At 35.0% G+C, this 20,434-nt stretch overlaps 3 protein-coding genes across 6 annotated transcripts; 1 reads left to right on the forward strand and 2 right to left on the reverse strand.

Moving 5' to 3' along the window:
* Positions 1–6,698: 6,698 nt before the first annotated feature.
* LOC135136146 (exportin-1) lies at positions 6,699–16,873 on the reverse strand. Its single transcript, XM_064065282.1, has 6 exons — positions 16,761–16,873; positions 14,456–16,475; positions 14,222–14,398; positions 8,461–8,751; positions 7,797–8,405; positions 6,699–7,744 (listed from the first exon to the last, which is right to left on the reverse strand). The coding sequence occupies exons 2-6, from the start codon at positions 16,403–16,405 to the stop codon at positions 7,598–7,600; spliced, it is 3,174 nt and encodes a 1,057-aa protein (XP_063921352.1). The 5' UTR covers positions 16,406–16,475; positions 16,761–16,873; the 3' UTR covers positions 6,699–7,597.
* A 311-nt stretch (positions 16,874–17,184) lies between these two features.
* Positions 17,185–18,867, reverse strand: LOC135136148 (transmembrane protein 17-like). 2 transcript variants are annotated; one of them, XM_064065287.1, is made up of 5 exons: positions 18,804–18,867; positions 17,958–18,048; positions 17,802–17,905; positions 17,649–17,762; positions 17,185–17,595 (listed from the first exon to the last, which is right to left on the reverse strand). In XM_064065287.1, exons 2-5 carry the CDS (start codon positions 18,037–18,039, stop codon positions 17,332–17,334), a joined length of 564 nt encoding a protein of 187 aa, XP_063921357.1. In that variant the 5' UTR covers positions 18,040–18,048; positions 18,804–18,867; the 3' UTR covers positions 17,185–17,331. The 2 variants fall into 2 exon arrangements, with proteins under 2 accessions (XP_063921357.1, XP_063921356.1); XM_064065286.1 differs by lacking the exon at positions 18,804–18,867 and adding an exon at positions 18,135–18,380 and having other exon boundaries at positions 17,958–18,063.
* Positions 18,408–20,026, forward strand: LOC135136147 (ankyrin repeat domain-containing protein 27-like). Of its 3 annotated transcripts, none has more exons than XM_064065283.1 (6): positions 18,408–18,589; positions 18,826–19,020; positions 19,065–19,230; positions 19,277–19,406; positions 19,460–19,610; positions 19,653–20,026. In XM_064065283.1, exons 1-6 carry the CDS (start codon positions 18,567–18,569, stop codon positions 19,972–19,974), a joined length of 987 nt encoding a protein of 328 aa, XP_063921353.1. In that variant the 5' UTR covers positions 18,408–18,566; the 3' UTR covers positions 19,975–20,026. The 3 variants fall into 3 exon arrangements, with proteins under 3 accessions (XP_063921353.1, XP_063921354.1, XP_063921355.1); XM_064065284.1 differs by having other exon boundaries at positions 19,749–20,026; XM_064065285.1 differs by having other exon boundaries at positions 19,774–20,026.
* The last annotated feature ends 408 nt before the right edge of the window (positions 20,027–20,434 follow it).

The following is a 20,434-nucleotide window of genomic DNA, read 5'->3' on the forward strand; positions in this document are numbered from 1 at the left end:
CGCAAATTTCGGGAATTTCATGCATCTTATAAATTTCGTGAATTTCGCGAATTTTATGAAACTTTCTGACTTTCTAAATTGTCTGAACTTTCCGGATTTTGTGAATTGTTTGAAGCTTTTAAATTTTCTGCAGAATATTCCAAATTTGCCGAATTTTTATAAATTTCGCGGATTTCAGTTTTGCGAATTTCCTCGATTTCATACTGGAAAATTTCATTTTTGAAAAAGTCGTCTAAAAATTCTCAAAAAATTCGGGTTTCTAGATCTCGACGTGCTGACCCAGAAATATAGCGTATTTAGGGTCACGGAAAATTTTCGAAAAATTTGGAATGAAATTCGAATTTTTTCAAAATTTTTAAAATTACGATATTTCAATGGACAATTTTGGAAAAACGGTTAGAGGCCGAAAGTGACTTCTGCGGCGGAAATGCACAAGAAAATATGTTAGGTAAATTTCGAAAATCGTTGAAAATGAGTCCCAATTTGCATGAGGGTGGAAAATTTCATATTTGAAAAAGTCGTCTAAAAATTCTCAAAAAATTCACGGTTATAGATCTTGACGTGTTTTTTTTTTATGTGAAAGGCTTAAGGCTCCTAGTGTCTAATAATGTAAAAGGGTCCTTAGAACCCCGATATTTTATTTTTGAAAGAAAAGATGTCCGGAACTCCTTTGTTTTGTTTTAAGAGTTAAGACCCCTTGTGTAGTGCTGACACAGCGTAAACGCATAAACGAGGGAAAATAAATCTCTGCAGTCTTTCAGTTTTGTGTATTTTATTACTGAAATTGATCACAAATTATTAACAACTACACTACAGATCATTGTACCTTGGGACTCCACCCTTAGGTACAGTGTTATATATAGACTAAAATATATCAATGGATTGACAAAGCAATTTGAAAAGCATTTATACAAAACGCAACTAAGTTCTAATACAATAATGTAAAGTGTATTTCTTTTGACATACTGATACAAAAGAACGTAATAAATAAATCTGGCAAATTTGCTTAAAAACAAACGTACCACAACCCAAATAATGGCTTCATTATATACAGCAGTCTAGATATAAAAACTGACGAACGAAAAAATAACTGTATAGTAAATGCAAACAACTGAAATGTCTATTTTTATATATACTTTTTTATACACAAGTTTTGTTATAAAAATGTACAAATTTTTCATCTATCAAATTCGAATTATTAGATCAATGAATGCGTGTACCTTGTTAACTGAAACAGTAAGTACTTAAATTCATGTTACAATTTAAACATTTAGTAAACTGATAAAACGTAAACTTCATCTAAAACAATCACAAAGCCGATCATCCATTCACAAAAAAAAAAACGGCTACATTCAAACTTAAACGCAAGTGACTCTCATTCACATTTGTGCTTAGTTACATTTCCTATAAAAAAAAAATGCAAACATGTATAACAGTACAAAGAAAATTCAACTTTACTTAAAATTATATTGTGTATAAAAAAATCAAACAGAAAGCAATTTCCAGGATTCCAATTCGCACAAAACACGTTCGCTAGAGACTGCACACAACAATGCAGCGTAGTTTATGATGATACAAATACAAAAATATCGTTCTAAATTATAAGATTTAGATTATTAGTGTACAATAGTTCTCTACAAGTTAGACTGCTAATCTTGCATCTCTTCGGGGACCTCGTGAGGGTTTAGGATTCCAGGTACCGACAGCTGGATTCGGCGCTTCTCGGCCTGCGCTGTCTGCAGCGTCTTCTCGCGCTCCTCCAAGTACAAATCCGAGTCGTCCTCCCCGGTGTACTCCAAAAATTTAAAATAAAACCCCGATTTTTCCAAATTACGTCTAGACACTCACCCTAATCTGCACCAGTATTTTAAGAAACTTTGTTTTTCTAAACTGTCTGAACCATGAACTTTCTGAATTTTCTAAATTATCCGGATTTTGTAAATTTCGTGAATTTCGCGAATTTGGTAAATTTCGTGAATTTCTCGAATTTGGTGATTTTGCGAATTTAACGAATTTTATGCATTTCATAAATTTTAGAAAGTTAATGAATTTCGTAAATTTCGTGCATTTCGTGAATTTTAGGAATTTTCAGAATTTTATGTATCTAAATTGTCTGAACTTACTTAATTTTCTCAATTATTCGAATTTTGTAAACTGTCTGAAGTTTTTAGTTTTTCTGTATTTACTGAATTCTGAATATTGCGAATTTCGTGAACTGTGGGAATTTCGCAAATTTCCTGAATTTCACAAATTTTACGAATTTCGTAATTTTCTGAATTTCATGAATTTTTTAAATTTGGTAAATTTTGCGAATTTCATGATTTCATAAATTTCGTAAATTTCATGAATTTTATGCATTATACAAATTTCGTCAATTTCGCAAATTTTAAAAAGTTTATAAATTTCGTGAATTTCGCGAGTTTTGTGAATTTACGAGACTTTCTGATTTTCTAAGCTGTCTGAACTCTCTGAATTGTTTGAATTATCCGAATTTTGTGAATTGTCTGAAGCTTTTAAATTTTCTCCACCATTTTCTGAATTTTCCGAATTTGTCGAATTTTCTGAAATTACTGGATTTTTGTAAAATTTTCGAAATTTTTCGAATTTTGCGAATTTCATTAGTTTTACGAATTTTACGAATTTCATAAATTTCATGAATTTCTTAAATTTCGTGAATTTCGCGAATTTGACGAATTTTGCGAATTTTATGGATTTGAGTTTATGAATTATGAATTTCGTAAATTTCGTGAATTTAGCGAATTTTCTGATTTCGTGAATTTCATGAATTTTATAGTTTATGAATTTCGTAAATTTCGCGAATTTTATGGAACTTTCTGACTTTCTAAACTCTCTGAACCCTAAACTTTCTGAATTATCTGAATTTTGTGAATTGTCGAAAGTTTTAAATTTTCTGGATTTATTGAATTTTAGCTGATTTTTTTTATTTATTGAATTTTTGGTGAATTTTCGAAATTTTCCGAATATTCTAAATTCTCTAAATTGTGTGAATTTGGTGAATTTCGCGAATTTTATGGATTTTACAGAGTTCGTGAATTTCGCAAATTTCGTGAATTTGGCGAATTTCCAGTTTCAGTGAATTTCATGAATTTTAATAAAGTTTATGAATTTCGTAAATTTCGCGAATTTTGTGAATTTTATGGAACTTTCTGACTTTCTGAACTCTCTGAACCCTAAACTTTCTGAATTTTCTGAATTATGTATCTGAATTTTGTGAATTGTCGAAAGTTTTTAAATTTTCCGGATTTATTGAATTTTTGCTGATTTTTTTTATTTACTGACTTTTTGTAGAAATTTCGAAATTTTCCGAATTTTCAAATTCTCTAAATTTTGTGAATTTGGCGAATTCCGCGAATTTTATTGGTTTTATAAAGTTCATGAATTTCGCAAATTTCGTGAATTTGGCGAATTTTCTGATTTAGTGAATTTCATGAATTTTATAAAGTTTATGGATTTCATAAATTTCGAGAATTTTATGAAACTTTCTGACTTTCTGAACTCTCTAAACTTTCTGAATTCTATGAATTTTGTGAATTGTCGAAAGTTTTTAAATTTTTTGGATTTATTGAATTTTTGCATAATTTTCGAAATTATCCGAATATTCCAAATTCTTTAAATTTTGTGAATTTGGTGAATTTCATGGATTTTATAAAGTTTGTAAATATCGTAAATTTCGTGAATTTCGCGAATTTCCTTATTTCGTGAATTTCATGAATTTTAATAAAGTTTATGAATTTCGTAAATTTCGTGAATTTTGTGAATTTTATGGAACTTTCTGACTTTCTAAACTCTCTGAACCCTCAACTTTCTGAATTTTCTAAATTATGTATCTGAATTTTGTGAATTGTCGAAAGTTTTTAAATTTTCTGGATTTATTGAATTTTTGCTGATTTTTTTTATTTACTGACTTTTTGTAGAAATTTCGAAATTTTCCGAATTTTCAAGTTCTCTAAATTTTGTGAATTTGGTGAATTTCGCGAATTTCATGGATTTTATAAAGTTTGTAAATATCGTAAATTTCGCGAATTTCCTTATTTCGTGAATTTCATGAATTTTACGAATTTCATGAATTTTAATAAAGTTTATGAATTTCGTAAATTTCGTGAATTTTATGGAACTTTCTGACTTTCTAAACTCTCTGAACCCTCAACTTTCTGAATTTTCTGAATTATGTATCTGAATTTTGTGAATTGTCGAAAGTTTTTAAATTTTCTGGATTTATTGAATTTTTGCTGATTTTTTTTATTTACTGAATTTTTGTAGAAATTTCGAAATTTTCCAAATTTTCCAAATTCTCTAAATTTTGTGAATTTGGCGAATTTCACGAATTTTATGGATTTTATGAAGTTCATGAATTTCGCAAATTTCGTGAATTTGGCGAATTTCCTGATTTAGTGAATTTCATGAATTTTATAAAGTTTATGGATTTCGTAAATTTCGGGAATTTCCTGAATTTTTTTAAACTTTCTGACTTTCTTAACTCTCTAAACTTTCTGAATTCTCTGAATTTTGTGAATTGTCGAAAGTTTTTAAATTTTCTGGATTTATTGAATTTTTACATAATTTTTGAATTTACTGAATTTTTACATAATTTTCGAAATTTTCCAGATATTCCAAATTCTTTTAATTCTGTGAATTTGGTGAATTTCGCGAATTTCACGGATTTTATAAAGTTTGTAAATATCGTAAATTTCGTGAATTTCGCGAATTTCCTAATTTCGTGAATTTCATGAATTTCAATAAAGTTTATGGATTTCTTAAATTTCGCGAATTTCGTGAATTTTATGAAACTTACTGAATTCTCTGAGTTTTGTGAGTTGTAGAAAGTTTTAAAATTTTCTGGATTTATTGAATTTTTGCATAATTTTTTGAATTAACTGAATTTTTGCATAATTTTAGAAGTTTTCCGAATTTTCCAGTCTCTAAATTTTGTAAATTTGGTGAATTTCGCGAATTTCATAGACTTCATAAAGTTTGTAAATATCGTAAATTTCGTGAATTTCCTTATTTCATGAATTTTAATAAAGTGTGATTTTCGTATATTTCGTGAATTTGGAGAATTTCGCGAATTTCATGGATTTTAGAAAGTTTATGAATTTCGTAAATTTCGCAAACTTCCTGACTTCGCGAATTTAATGAATTTTATGAAACTTTCTCACTTTCTAAACTGAACTCTGAACTTTTTGGAATTCTCCGAAATTTGTGAATTGTTTGAAGTTTTTAAATTTTCTGGATTCACTGAAGTTTTGCTGAATTTTCTGAGATTTTGCAGAATTTTCCAAATTTTCCGAATTTTCCAAATTCTCCAAATTTTGTGAATTTCGCGAATTGACTCGTCAATTTCATAGTAGAAAATTTCATTTTTGGAAGAGTCGTCTAAAAATTCTTAAAAAATTCAGGTTTATATATCATGGCGTGCTAATGCCAAAAATAAATCAACATTTTCGAAATATTTGGAGCGAAATACGAATTTTTTGAAATTTTTTAAAAATTTCGAAATTTCAACGGGTGATGATGGAAAAACGGTTGGAGTTATCGAAAAAGTGAGGCCGGTAGTAACCTGGGGTCCGAAATCTACAAGAAAATGTATTTAGTTAAATTTCAAAAATCGTCAAAATGGGTCGAAATTTACATTTCATGAATTTTCTGTATTTTATGACTTGACTTTTTAAACTGTCTGAACTCTACGCATTTTTTGAATTTTCTGAATTATCCAAATTTTGTGAATTGTTTCAAGCTTTTATATTTTCTGCAGAATTTTTTGAATTTTCCAAATTTGTCGAAAATTCTGAAATTACTGAATTTTTGAAGAATTTTCGAAATTGTTCGAATTTCCCAAATTTTGTGAATTTTATAGTCTATGGATTTGTGAATTTCGTAAATTTCGTGAATTACATGAATTTTACGAATTTTATGAACTTCGTAAATTTCCTGAACTTGGCGAATTTCGTGAATTTTATAGTTTGTAAATTTCGTAAATCTCGTGAATTTCATGAATATCGTAAATTTCTTCAACTTCTGAATTATCCAAATTTTGTGAATTGTTTGAAGTTTTTCAATTTCCTGCGGAATTTTCTAAATTTGCCGAATTTTCGGAAATTACTGAATTTTGCAGAATTTTCGAAATTTTCCGGACTTTATAAATTTCGCGGATTTCGTGAATTTCAATTTCGCCAATTTCGTCGATTTCATAGCGAAAAATTCCATTTTTTAAAAAGTCGTCTAAAAATTCTCAACAAATTCAGGTTTACAGATTTCAATGGGCGATTTTGAAAAAACAATTAAAGTTATCAAAGACATGAGGCCGAAATCTACAAGAAAATGTTCAGTTAAATTTCGAAACTCGTCCAAAATGGGTCCCAATTTGCGTAAGAGCGTGGAAAATTTCATATATTAAAAGTCGTCAGAAAATTCTCAAAAAATTCACGGTTATAGATCTTGACGTGCTGATTCCAGAAATATAGGGTGTCATGATAACGACGTAATATTTTCGAAAAATTCCGATTGTGTTTTTGGTCATTTTTTTAGGGCTCCTAGTGTTTGTCTAATAATATAAAAGGGTCCTTAGAACCCCAATATTTTATTTTTGAAAGAAAAAATGTCTGGAACTTCTTTGTTTTGTTTTTAAGAGTTAAGGCCCCTAGTGTAGTATAAACGAGGGAAAATAAATCTCTGTAGTCTTTCAGTTTTGTGTATTTTATTACTGAAATTGATCACAAATTATTAACAACTACACTACAGATCATTGTACCTTGGGACTCCACCCTTAGGTACAGTGTTATATATAGACTAAAATATATCAATGGATTGACAAAGCAATTTGAAAAGCATTTATACAAAACGCAACTAAGTTCTAATACAATAATGTAAAGTGTATTTCTTTTGACATACTGATACAAAAGAACGTAATAAATAAATCTGGCAAATTTGCTTAAAAACAAACGTACCACAACCCAAATAATGGCTTCATTATATACAGCAGTCTAGATATAAAAACTGACGAACGAAAAAATAACTGTATAGTAAATGCAAACAACTGAAATGTCTATTTTTATATATACTTTTTTATACACAAGTTTTGTTATAAAAATGTACAAATTTTTCATCTATCAAATTCGAATTATTAGATCAATGAATGCGTGTACCTTGTTAACTGAAACAGTAAGTACTTAAATTCATGTTACAATTTAAACATTTAGTAAACTGATAAAACGTAAACTTCATCTAAAACAATCACAAAGCCGATCATCCATTCACAAAAAAAAACGGCTACATTCAAACTTAAACGCAAGTGACTCTCATTCACATTTGTGCTTAGTTACATTTCCTATAAAAAAAAAAAAAAAAATGCAAACATGTATAACAGTACAAAGAAAATTCAACTTTACTTAAAATTATATTGTGTATAAAAAAATCAAACAGAAAGCAATTTCCAGGATTCCAATTCGCACAAAACACGTTCGCTAGAGACTGCACACAACAATGCAGCGTAGTTTATGATGATACAAATACAAAAATATCGTTCTAAATTATAAGATTTAGATTATTAGTGTACAATAGTTCTCTACAAGTTAGACTGCTAATCTTGCATCTCTTCGGGGACCTCGTGAGGGTTTAGGATTCCAGGTACCGACAGCTGGATTCGGCGCTTCTCGGCCTGCGCTGTCTGCAGCGTCTTCTCGCGCTCCTCCAAGTACAAATCCGAGTCGTCCTCCCCGGTGTACTCCTAAAATTTAAAATAAACCCCCGATTTTTCCAAATTACGTCTAGACACTCACCCTAATCTGCACCAGGAAGTCTCTCATATGCTCCTTGAACGCCGGGATGTCCTGGTCCAGGTTGAACATCCCCTGCACAGTAATTTTAATCTGGTTGTCGGTGAGGTGCGGGAACGCCGAGCGCAGCAGCGTGGCCGTGAACTCCTGGATGTAGAGCACGTTGTTCGGCGTCGGCCCCAGCTGGCAGTTGACCCTGCCGGCCTCCACCAGCGAGAAGATGTACGCCAGGATGGTGGCGTGCATGGACAGGCCGGCCGTGTGCGACGTGTCCGTGACCACCGAGAACACGTGCTGCAGGATGTCGGTGAGGTACGTTTGATAGAAGCTGGGAGCAGCGTGTTCGAACTGCTCGACGTTCTGGAGGAGCTTGAGCAAAATTTGCAGGCCGGTGTCGGCGACGTTGCGCATCGTGTGCTTGAACGCCCAGATGATGCTGTCGAGCACGAGCTTGAACTGGGCCGGGGGTATGCTGAGGAAGGCGGGGAAGCAGAAGTTGTTGACGGCCTGCAGGAGGAGGAAGAAGTTCGTTCGGTGTTCGGGGTACTCTTCGAAGTCTTTGTTGATCATTGCGAGCGTGCATTCGAACACGGCGTCGAATATTTTTGGAACCTAGCAACATGACTTAGTGTTAGTATTATTGTGGCTTAAGTTAAGTGGGGGTTACCTCTGATGTTATGTGCATTTCTAATTTGTTAACTATGGTTGCTATAGCGCTGAGAACTTCGGGTTCTCTCGCCGACGGCACGGCCGTTCTTTGATAGTCTAGTAATACGGCATCTAAAAATGGAGGTATGAAATTTTCCAAAACCATGACATGGTCGTGCGTCCTCGATATCCAGTCTGATATTAATTTTAAAGTCTCTTTCTTTACCACTCTCATGGCTTTGATTAGTGGTTGATTTGTTACTAGTTCGCCGTTCAATGCAATGGCTGCTGTTATATTTTCTGACATAACCTGCAAAATTTACAATGGTCACGACAACGTGTGTGGCTCGAACACACTATTTCGACCAACTGCACTAACTTTCTTACCATATTTATTAATCTAAGAATAGTGGAGTTATGTTACACAACATAAACAAGACAGAACATTGTACACTGCGCTTTATTTCAGACATATTTCACGGGGGTTGCCAGATCGTTGAAAGTCCCCATAATAAATTAAATTAGCGGGCGCTTTTAACGATTTCACAACACCATCTTTAAAAAAAAAGCCTTCAACCTTCATGGAAAAACAAAGGCTAACAAGTCCCGACATACGTATTTCTTAATGTAGTCGAATTTCTTTGCCGTAAATAAGTTATTTGTTTTTGTAAATTACATGAGAACATTATTAATTTCATGTATAAATATTATCTGCTGTGCAGATGTTGAATAATTACCACACGTGTTTGGTAAGTTTGTAGCGTTGTTTTTGCTCGAATAAATTTATTTTTTACTAACTTCCTGCTTTATCGTAAGCTTACTTAATGCAATGTGTTTGCTATTAAAAAGGGCACTTCCACATTTTCCGTGTTTAAGACAGCGATGCATTAAATATGGTGGTGTGTTCAAATACAGATTCTCCGAAAAATTATAACATTTAATTTTGCGAATTTATTACTTCCCGACCGACTCTCCATTTTTACGTTTTCTCTTGTCTGTCTGTCCGTCGGTCTGTCTGTCTGGGCCGACTATATTTTACGCTTTTGTTTTAATATTCATAGTGTAATTTTCGCAACAAGGAACTTAAAACGTGAAAGAAACAGGAAATAAGGATTTTATAATTACGCTCCGCCCCTCAGTCTAACAACGAATGGAAAATTCATCACGATTGAGATCTAGACGAATGGGTGGGGCTTACCTTGTTTTGTTTTTACTCAATACATTTAGTTTTCTCTGAGCAACACCATCACCATGTTTTCCCATGGTAATTCTTGTACAAAAATACTAATTTTGCAATTAAGCTCTGCCCCCTTGACTAACGACGAACAAAGAAAAAGCGCCACAATTGAGTCTTAATATATTGTTTTTTATCCATAATAAGAAACTGAAAATATGTTTAAAATAGTAATTGCAAAATCGATATTTCCTTGTACAAATTTTCCATTTTAAACATGTTTTAAGTGTCATATTGTGAAAAGACGTCTACACATATTACAACAGTAAGGCAAAATGTCAGCCCGCCCACCCACCCTGTCTCCATTGTGATGATTTTTTTTATTCGCCGTGAACCAAAAGGGCGGAGCTTAACTGAAAATTACTTATTTCTGGACAAGAAATTAAAAACATATGTTTGAGTACGGGTTATTCAAAAAATACTATGAATATTAAGAAAAAAATGTAAAATATAAAGCCCGCCCACCCACCCCATCTCGATTGTGATGATTTTGCTACATGAATGAAAATTGCTACAGGGATTTCAAAAACTATAAACTTAAATTTGCTACGAATCTTTCAAAAAAAAAGGTCCAAAGTTATTTAGACAGAACTTCCCTCGTCTCTGAAAAACACGCGAGCAAATACAAATTCTTCGAAAAATTAAAAATTTAATGTTGCGAATTTATTATTTCCCAAATGTAAGCGAAGGAAGTATTGTAATCGAATCCATCGATCGAGTCTCTAATTTTACGTTTTCTCGTGTCTGTCTGTCTGAGCCATTGTTGTCAAATTTTATATGTGTATTATGAAAATCATGTAGACGGTAAAACGGTATTTTTTACATAATTTTTTTTTTAATTTCACCCTATTTTAAGGTAATTACTTCCCCAGCGTAAGCAATGAATAAAGAAAGTCATCACAATTGAGATAGGGTGGGTGGGCGGGGCTTATATTTTGCCCTTTTTACTTAATATTCGTAGTTTTCTTGTCGCAGCAAGAAACTTACGTGTTTCAATGAGGAAATAAGGATTTGGTAATTGCGCTCCGCCCCTCAGTCTGACAACGAATGGAAAATTAGTCACGATTGAGATCCAGACGGATGGGTGGGGCTTGTTTTTTTTTACTTAATACATATAGTCTTCTCTGAGCAACCCCATCACCATGTTTCATATGGTAATTTTTGTAGAAAAATACGGATTTTGCAATTAAGCTCGGCCCCCCATGACTACAACGAACAAAGAAAAAGCGTCCCAATAGACAGGGTGGGTGGGTGGGGCTTATATTTCGCATTTGTTTTTCTTCTTAATATGTTGTTTTTTCTCGATAACAAGAAACTGAAAACATTTAAAATAGTAATTGCAAAATCGATATTTCCATCTACAAATTTTCCATTTTAAGCATGTTTTAAGTTTCATATTTTGAAAAGACGTCTACACATATTAAAACAGTAAGGCAAAATGTCAGCCCGCCCACCCGCCCTATCTCTATTGTGATGATTTTTTTATTTGCCGTGACCTAAGGGGGCGGAGCTTAACTGCAAATTACTTATTTCTTTACAAGAAATTAAAAACACGTTTTTGAGTGTCGGGTTGTTCAAAGAATACTATGTATAAGAAAAAAATGCAAAATATAGACCCCGTCCACCCACCCTATCTAAATTGTGATATTTTTTTTTATTCTTAGAAACTTAAAACACGTTTAAAATGGTAAATTTTTGTGAGGAAATGTGGATTTTGAAATTAGGCCCCGCCCCTTGGTCTGCCAACGAATGAGAATTTCATTACTATTTAAGTCAGGGCAGATATGGGTGGTGCTTAATCTTTGGCTTTAATTTTTCTTAATGTAATTCTTTTAGAAAAATACGGATTCTGAAATTAAGCTCCGCCCCTCTTGACTAACGAGGAACAAAGAAAAAGCGTCACAATTGAAATAGGGTGGGTGGGTGGGGCTTATGTTTTGCATTTTGTTTTTCTTCATAGTATGTTGTTTTTTCTCCATAACAAGAAACTGAAAACATGTTTAAAATGGTAATTGCAAAATCGATATTTCCTTATACAAATTTTCCATTTTAAACATGTTTTAAGTTTCATATTTTGAAAAGACGTCTACACATATTAAAACAGTAAGGCAAAATGTCAGCCCGCCCACCCGCCCTGTCTCCATTGTGATGATTTTTTTTATTCCCCGTGAACCAAGAGGGCGGAGCTTAACTGCAAATTACTTATTTCTGTACAAGAAATTAAAAACATGTTTTTGAGAACCGGGTTATTCAAAAAATACTATGTATATTAAGAAAAATAGGTAAAATATAAACCCCGCCCGCCCACCCCATCTCGATTGTGATGATTTTTTTTATTCTTAGAAACGTAAAACACGTTTAAAATGGCAAATTTTTGTAAGGAAACATGGATTTGGCAATTAGGCTCCGCCCCTAGGTCTGCCAACGAATGAAAAATTCATTACTATTTAGATCAGGGCAGGTATGGGTGGGGCTTAATCTGTGGCTTTCATTTTTCTTAATATACATAGTATTCTTTGAATAACATGATATTCAAAAATCCATCACTGAAGTACATTTTAGAAATTTTTTTAGAAACATACGGACTCTGCAATTAAGCTCCGCCCCTCTAGACTAACGACGAACAAAGAAAAAGCGTCACAATTGAGACAGGGTGGGTGGGTGGGGCTTATATTTTGTATTTTTTCTTCTTAAAATATATTGTTTTTTCTTCTTAACAAGAAAGTGAAAACATGTTTAAAATGGTAAATTTTCTACCAAACACTTCTCTACAAATTTACTATTTTAAACATGTTTTCAGTTTTTTGTTGTGTAAAGAAAAGTACGTACACATATAAGAAAGAAAAGGAAAATACAAACCCCGCCCACCCGCCCTCATCTCAACTGTGGTAAAGTTTTTATTCGTTGTCAGACCGAGGGGCGGAGCTTAACTATAAAATCGATGTCTCCCGACAAAAATTTAGCATTTTAAACGTTTTAAATATACCATTATGAAAAGATTGTTGCGTATATCCAGAAAGAAGGCAAAATTTAAGCTCCGCCTACCCACCGCCATCTCAAATGTAATGATGTTATTCGTTGTAAATATTGAAATTCTAAAAAAATGTTATACATATTTCATACTGTAAATTTTGGAGGGAAGTTCTGTCGAAACAACTTTCGACCAATTCTTTTTTAATATTATAACCCCTATAAGTTAGAACAAAGACATATACTACTATTAAAGTATAGGTGGAGGAGCATGCTATGCCTGGGTTTCAAGTGAGTTTTTCGTAAGAAAATTTTGTGATGACATCAACATTTTATCAAAGACACATATATCAATCAATATCAATAATAACAGTATTGTATACTCAAATTTTCGGGAAAAAGAGGCTTATAAGATTTTACATGATTCGGTTTAACAGTTTCAAAGTTAAAAGTAAATGGGTTTTAAATTGTATAAAACAACATAAAACACAAAACACATGTAGTTTACGAATTCGTGTTGTGTTTTTACCCGAAACGTCCAGATTTTTGGAAAAAAAAATCAAAATTATAAAACATTATAACACTTTGAAATCTTGCAAATGTTTTAAAGTTATGATACACACGATAAATTTTTCTTTTGAGGCGACAAACTCAGTCAAATGAGACAAATATCTACGTGACATTCTTCCGATGTATAAACATCCACATTTTAAACACTCGCATATCGCTCAGATGCCACAAAAATCTTGATTGACGTCGTCATCACAAAATTTTGCAAAATAAAAACTTACTTACATATTTACATGTTTATTTCAAATTACAGGAGTTCTCATAAGAAATCCGCAAAATCAAATTTTATAATTTTTCGAAAATGCTGGAAGTTGTTCAACTGTCGACCAATTTTTTTAACGGAGACATTAATTTTACATTTATAAAGATAAGATTTTGTCGAAAAAAAAAAACATTTGAATGCATGCCAAATATATAACTTATAATAGCCCAACAACGTGAAGTTCTCTTAAGTGAGTCGATACTCCGGTTTTCCAAGTATTGTGGGGAATTCCAAACGACACACAAAATCTGTTATCTCTGTTAATTTTTTATATCATAGCCACGATAAAAACGATTTACAACATTCTTTTATAATTATCAAAAATTTTGACGAAAAATAAATATGTAATTGTGACGCCACATTCACTTATCCCCACCTAGAAAATTGATGACGTCACTTAAAATCCTATAAAATGGTGTTCATAATTTTAGTAAAAATATTCTAGAAAATCTTTCAAAACCGACAATAACAAGCATCGATTTATCGATAGCGAAACGTTAATGATATTATAATTGCCTTCATTAAAGGTCATTACCTATTATTATCCATTACAGAACGGAACAGGAATGAAGTTCATAATTATTCACTATCTCTGTTTAAAAACAATACGCAACAAAAATCCGACGCATTTTCCAATGAATGCACAGACATTTCATCGTAAATAATGTGTACATTTATTGATTTGAACCACAAAAATTGTATCTACAATATCAAAAAAAAAAAAAAAAAAAACACGAAACTTACCTTATACACGTTAAGCATATCCAAATATATTCGCCCTAACTGCAGCACATACGCATGGTTTAAAGCTTTGCAGGCCCTAACATTTGTCTTTAAAATACTAGCTAATTGTTTAACAACATCGATTTCTTTCAATATATCCACATTCTTACTGGCTTGACTAATAATATCATCCCAAACCTGCAACAAATACAGAAATAATAAAACTCTTCTATACCGCCCACCCACCTAACGAACCTGATTAGGAAGCATCATGTACTTTTCGATTAGCGCCTCCTGCGTCGCAGTGTCCAGCTGCGCCGAAATCATGTACCCCACAGCTTCATAAAACGTATGAACCTGCTGCTGCTGCAAATCGCATATAATAGTCGAAACTGAACTCAATATATCCTCGATAAAAGGGCACGATTCGCCGATTTGCGTCGTGACGAAGTGTCGTCTGCACTTCAACGCGATCTTGATGAACGTATCACAAGCCATATCCTGAACCCCGTCGTGCGTTTCGTGCATGAACTCGAACAGTTTATTAACGACAGTCTTTAAAAATTTCCAGTGCGCCCTCAGAAACCTCGGGTACTGGCCCACCACGTACATTATATTGGAAGCTATGATAGCTTTGTTGTCTTTGCCTCGTTTCTGCTCGCACAAACCCAGCAAGTCTTTGATCACGGTGACGAGAAAACGCTTTTCGTCTTCTTCGTGCATCGCTCCCGATATGCTACCAATAGCCCAACATAGGGTGTTGAGGTTCTTCCAGGACCACTCGCTTCCGTTGACTTGGTTCTGGAGTTTGACCGTCATTATCCGTTCCGTGTCGGCGTAGTCGAGATGAGTCAGGTATACCAGGGTTTCTCTCATGTTTTTGTAGAGGTTTATCGAGTCGGTGTCTTTCATGAACTCTCGGACGACTTCGCCGTTGTCGGTTTCGACGACTAGTACTTCTTCGGGTTTAGCCATTCGCGAAATCATTATATACCGGACTTTGTTCAATACTTCTTGGTAGAGCGCCCGCCGGGTTCCGAAAAAAATCGGAGAAGAACCGGAGAAGGGGACGTCTCGGTATAGCTCCGACGCGAGAGTGTTCCAATACTCGAGACAGATTTTAAAAATTTCGACTTCCTCTACTTCTGATATTAAAACTAGGTAGCGTAGGGCGTACTTTAGGGCTTCCACTTGACCCGCGGTTTCCGCTAGGTTCCCGTGCGACTTGAGAAACGTGCACAGGAACAGAGCGAGATTCTGGATGAAGTTCTGTTCTTGGTCTTGGCCCCCGGCGTACGCTGATTTGATGTCGGTGCTCAGCGGCAACATAATTTCCAACTGAGCCATCGTCTGCGTAAACATAGTGAGAAAAATATCGTCGTAATTACTAACGGTAACCCCTGCTATTTCAGTTAGACATTTAAGCGTAACATTTCGAAACATAGGAACAGTTAGAAACTTATAAATCAACGTGTTTATTAATTTCGTTTCGAAAATGTACCCCAGCGGAATCCAGTTTAGAAACCGCAGGAGAGTCTCGAGGGTGGCGTTGACCAAAGGCGGATTTTGCGAGTTTTCCAAGACGAACTGACACAAGTGGAAAATCGCCGAAAATTCCTGACACATTGTGTCCTTCAGGTGTTTCGCTTTGGTCTGCGTGATCTGCCCTGACGAAAAATCAAACAACTCTTCGCTCAACAGTTTCAAAATGATCATGTTATTCTGACACAAGCTCTCGTTGGTTTTGCTCGCGCCGACGATATCCGGGATGAAGCTCTCCCAGTTTTTAGGCCACTCGCGTTTCAAGACTTGTACTAAAATCATATTTAATTTATTTAAATAGGTTTTGTTGGCTTCGAGCGTTTCCGGGTCCGAGCTGGTCTTTATAATCAGCGAAACGATGTACTTCTTGATGCCTTCGCACTGATTCCGCGGCAGCACTTTCCACCTGGTCTTTATAACCTGTTCGAGTATCTGAAGGGCGTAATATTTGGTCTGTTGGTTATTGGAAAACTCCAGAATCGTGTCCACTCGCGTCCAGGCATCCGGGTGTTCCTTCAGCGTCGTGAGCACCTCCTGCGCGATCCTCTGCGTCTCTCCGTTCCCTTCATACATGCTACCAACCACCGTATCAAGCAAATTTATGTCGAGCTTCTGGGTGAAATCAAGCAAAGCCGCAGCTGCCTGATGTCCAAGAGTTGCCATTTTCTCACTTATTCTCGTACAGACCGTCAACAGCAAACTTCCCAACCAGTCATTCCATCAAATTTACGTGCTAGAAGCAAACGATCGCTCAAGTCAACAAAAACTAACCTTCATGACAGCACATCACAACAAACGCCAAGCGGGGGGCGAAACCGGGCCCAGGGGCTGCTTTCGGCGAGATTCCGCCAAAGCTCGCCCTAAGCTACCAAACACCCTGCGCTCGGCTCGACGATAACCCCAAAATACAGAAAATCAACCGATGTTTGTTTGCGCTCGACTCGTCCCGTTTCACGCGGAATTCCCCACATTTCGAAAAGGGAATTTCACCGCGGGCACAGGACTCGCCTGTATTTACCTTATTTCGTCGGTTTCGACGGGTTCAACACAAAATTCAACACCACACTCACAATCGCAACCAGAAAAAGCGCAAAACCGAAAAGATGTATGTCGGTCGTAAAGGAAACGATTTGGAGTTGCGGCGGCCGCCACTGACGTGGCGGTGGCGCCACCGCAGCTAAACTAAATGCGCATTTTTCGATTTCAAATTCATTTTACACGTGAATTAGCGATAATGCGCTTGGTTTAAAACGGTCACATTTTTATTACACTGGTGTCGTCGTCACAAACAATAAAAATGCGGTTTTTGTGGATGTTGCTAAATCGTGTCACTGTCGCCGGCTAGAGGGCGCCACACTCGCACTCTAAATTAATAAATAAAATTACAGATTTTTTAACAATTGTTGCTCGTGTGGTTGCAGATTATGAACAACTATAATCAAATTTAATATTTAATAGTGCATAAATTCATATTTTGTTTAAATTCAGTGGCGCATGTGACGTCACAACGCGTTACGTCACGACTGCATGATGGTGGCTCAAGTTTGAATTCCTCTTTATTATTTTTTGTAAATAAAAGTACATTGTATTTATTTTTTATTCACCCTGTAGCGTTCTTGTATGGACACGTCCGACTTTAGCTTCATTATTCTGAAATAGGTGGCTTGTTGTGCCGCTGTAAATTTCAACGCACGGTAGCTAAATATCAGTTGGATGCAAAGCATCAAAAACATTATACTTTGCACGATCACTTCAAACACGTGAAGTTTGAAATTCGGGTTAAATAATAGTAAACCTTGAAGCGGCAACTGGAGCAGGAGCGACAACATCCAGAATCCGACCAGCTCTGGAATCTGAAACCACTATTTTAGCTTTGCCGCCTCGTTCCAATAACGATTATAGTCACCTTGTCTTCCAGGTTTCCTTTGTAGCCGAGGTAGAGTCTCAACAACTCGATTAACACGATCGTGGTGATGATCGTGATTATAATAAACTTGTAAATTTCGCTGAAACAAGCAAACTGACTGACAAATCAAAATGGGCACAAACCCCCGCTTACAGTGTGTTTTAGATACAAAATCAGTATGGTTAGCCAAAACGGCGCGAAAATCACGTTGAAATAAAGCGACATCTGCAGAGGCAAATTCGACATAACTTCGTTGCCTGAAAATATTTTTTTTATGGAAAAAAGGGGAGCGAATGGGGCGTTTTTTACCATAAACCAAATTATCGACCTTCCGGGAAAGTCCGGGGAAGACTTTGTCGGACACTGACGTCACGGTCTCTTTCCAGTCCATTTTTTTTCACTACAAAACTACTAACTAAAAATATTGTTTTTTGAAAACACTTAATTAGATGAAAATTGTCTGTTTGAAGAGGATGTTTGTATTACGAGTGTTGCGCCCGGTTGCTAGGAAACCGTATCGAATTTTATTGTTTAGATGTGGCGCTCCTCGACGTGGTGTCGTGAAAATACTTGAAGGTTTTTGTGCAAATGCTAACTTTATCGTTTGGTTGAAACACGGAAAGTTGGAACAATATGACGCACATAGATAATATTGTACAATAAACATTTTCTTATAGTCTCGAGTCGACTTTATTAAAATAGAAAAAATCTTGTGACTCACTAATGTTATAAAAATTTGTTTGCAATGTATCTCGTATAATATAGTTCAGTTGCATTACAGATGCGTTTGTTGAAACATTTTAATATAGAGCAGCTATTTATCGTCATTAGTTATCAGATAAAGCTTACATAAAGAGTGAAGGTCGCCTGACTAGTTGTAAACATATAAAACAATGTGACAAACTCAATCAAAAAAACATGGACATTAAGGACCTAAAACAGTGAGTATGAGAATTCTAGAAATGTCCAAAAACACATAAATGTCTTTAATAATTAGTGTTATTGTTACACTTGTATTTCTATTTGTGTTGTTTTATCTTATTTATTATCACATTAATCTGTGGTATTTCAATCAATCGAAACCAGAGAATGTCAAAAAATGACGGTCCAAAAACACACGATTGTCGCCTGTACGCCCTCTTGCATACGACTCACCCAAATAATCGCCTCTTTCCAGCGCTGAACAACTCCTCATAAAGACAACCCAAAACCAAGATATTAAAGATCTCATCGAAACGCAACTAAGCACGTGGGTTTTCCCCGAATTGAGCGACCGCTTAGCCGTAGCCACAATTAAAAACTTATTTTACGACCTGTGCAAGGAAATTTTTCACGACGATCAAAGCGACAATAAAGTCGAAGCATTACAATGGTAACACAGAAATCTTAGTTTGTTAAAGCTAACTGGTGTTGTAGGTTGGTGTTCGACCAAATCCACGACATTTGCTTGACATACATTAGAGCCCGGTTTTCCGACCAAGATAAAGCTTTTTTTGAAAAATGTAGAACTTTGTTGGGGATCAACGTGTCAGCGGAGCAGTTCGGAGCCAATGAAAATTACAGCATCCCGCTGTCCGCAGCGGTAATTTTTTCCCAACTTAGTTTCTGACAGTGAATGAGTTTTGTAGATTGTGGAATTGTCGGTGCTGGATAATTACAAAACCCCTGGTGAAAAAATGAATTGTTTGTGTACCACGTACGACTTGGTTTTTGCCGAAATTAAAACGGCGATGGTAGCGGTGATTTCGCAGAATTCTGGTATGAATTCGCTTTTTGCATTTAATAATAAGTAATAGTCGTTTTTGTTGTAGAAAAGGAAAATGAAATTCCCGTGATTGACAACAGAGACATTTTGCCGGTATTGATGGTCGTCATAATCAAATCTAAGTTGTCGCACGTTTTTAGTAATTTATTTTACGTAAAATCGTTTTATCATACAATGGACGATAATCGCGTAATCAGGTAAGCTCACCGAAAAACAATAACAACTAAGTCGTTGTTTAGGCGCCAGTTTTCAAATTCCGGTCAATGCGAACCGTACACGTCGCCGGTTCTGATTGGCTGGAATTTGAAAAGTGGCGCCAATGACCGTTGTTTCAGTGACATTTTTCGTTCGTTTGAGAAGGCGGTGCACGAAGTGGCCAAAACAGACACACGAGACGTGCAACCAGGGGCTGCTAAAATGATACAAAGCATAGATCTGGAGGAATACATGAAGATAACTCTGTCTGACGAAGATCAATCACGAAGAACTCTAGTGGATGAAGCCAACCACCGCGCGTTGAATTTAATAACGAAATCTACCGTTGATCACGACTCTGTTTAATGCGATATTTTCTGTATGTAACTGTGTAACTAATAAAACAATTTTAAAGGAATGTAACAACACATTTAAAGTGTTAAGTGTTGAAATTGTCATTTGTTGACAAACCGAGGGGTGGGGCATACCTTAATTGAAAAATTCAATTTCCCTACAAAAATTTAGTGTTTTAAACATATTTTGAGTTTCTTGTCATGAAAAGAAAACTATGTATGTTAAGAAAAACAGAGACAAAGTATAAGCCCCACCCACCCACCCTGTCTCAATTGCGATGAATTTTTCTATTCCTTATTTCTCTACATTGTGAAATTTATTTTTAAGAATCGTGTTCAAAAGGAACTAAATATATATTTAGAAACTAAAGGTGTAAGATTAAGCCCCACCTATACCCGCCCCGATCTCAATTGTAATGAATTTCTCATTTGTTGGCAAACCGAGAGGCGGAGCATAATTACAAAAATCAATT

Source organism: Zophobas morio, unplaced genomic scaffold, assembly GCF_036711695.1.
Source record: "Zophobas morio isolate AGI-343-1 ecotype UQ-CSIRO unplaced genomic scaffold, CSIRO_AGI_Zmor_V1 ptg000026l, whole genome shotgun sequence".
Lineage (NCBI taxonomy): Eukaryota > Metazoa > Arthropoda > Insecta > Coleoptera > Tenebrionidae > Zophobas > Zophobas morio.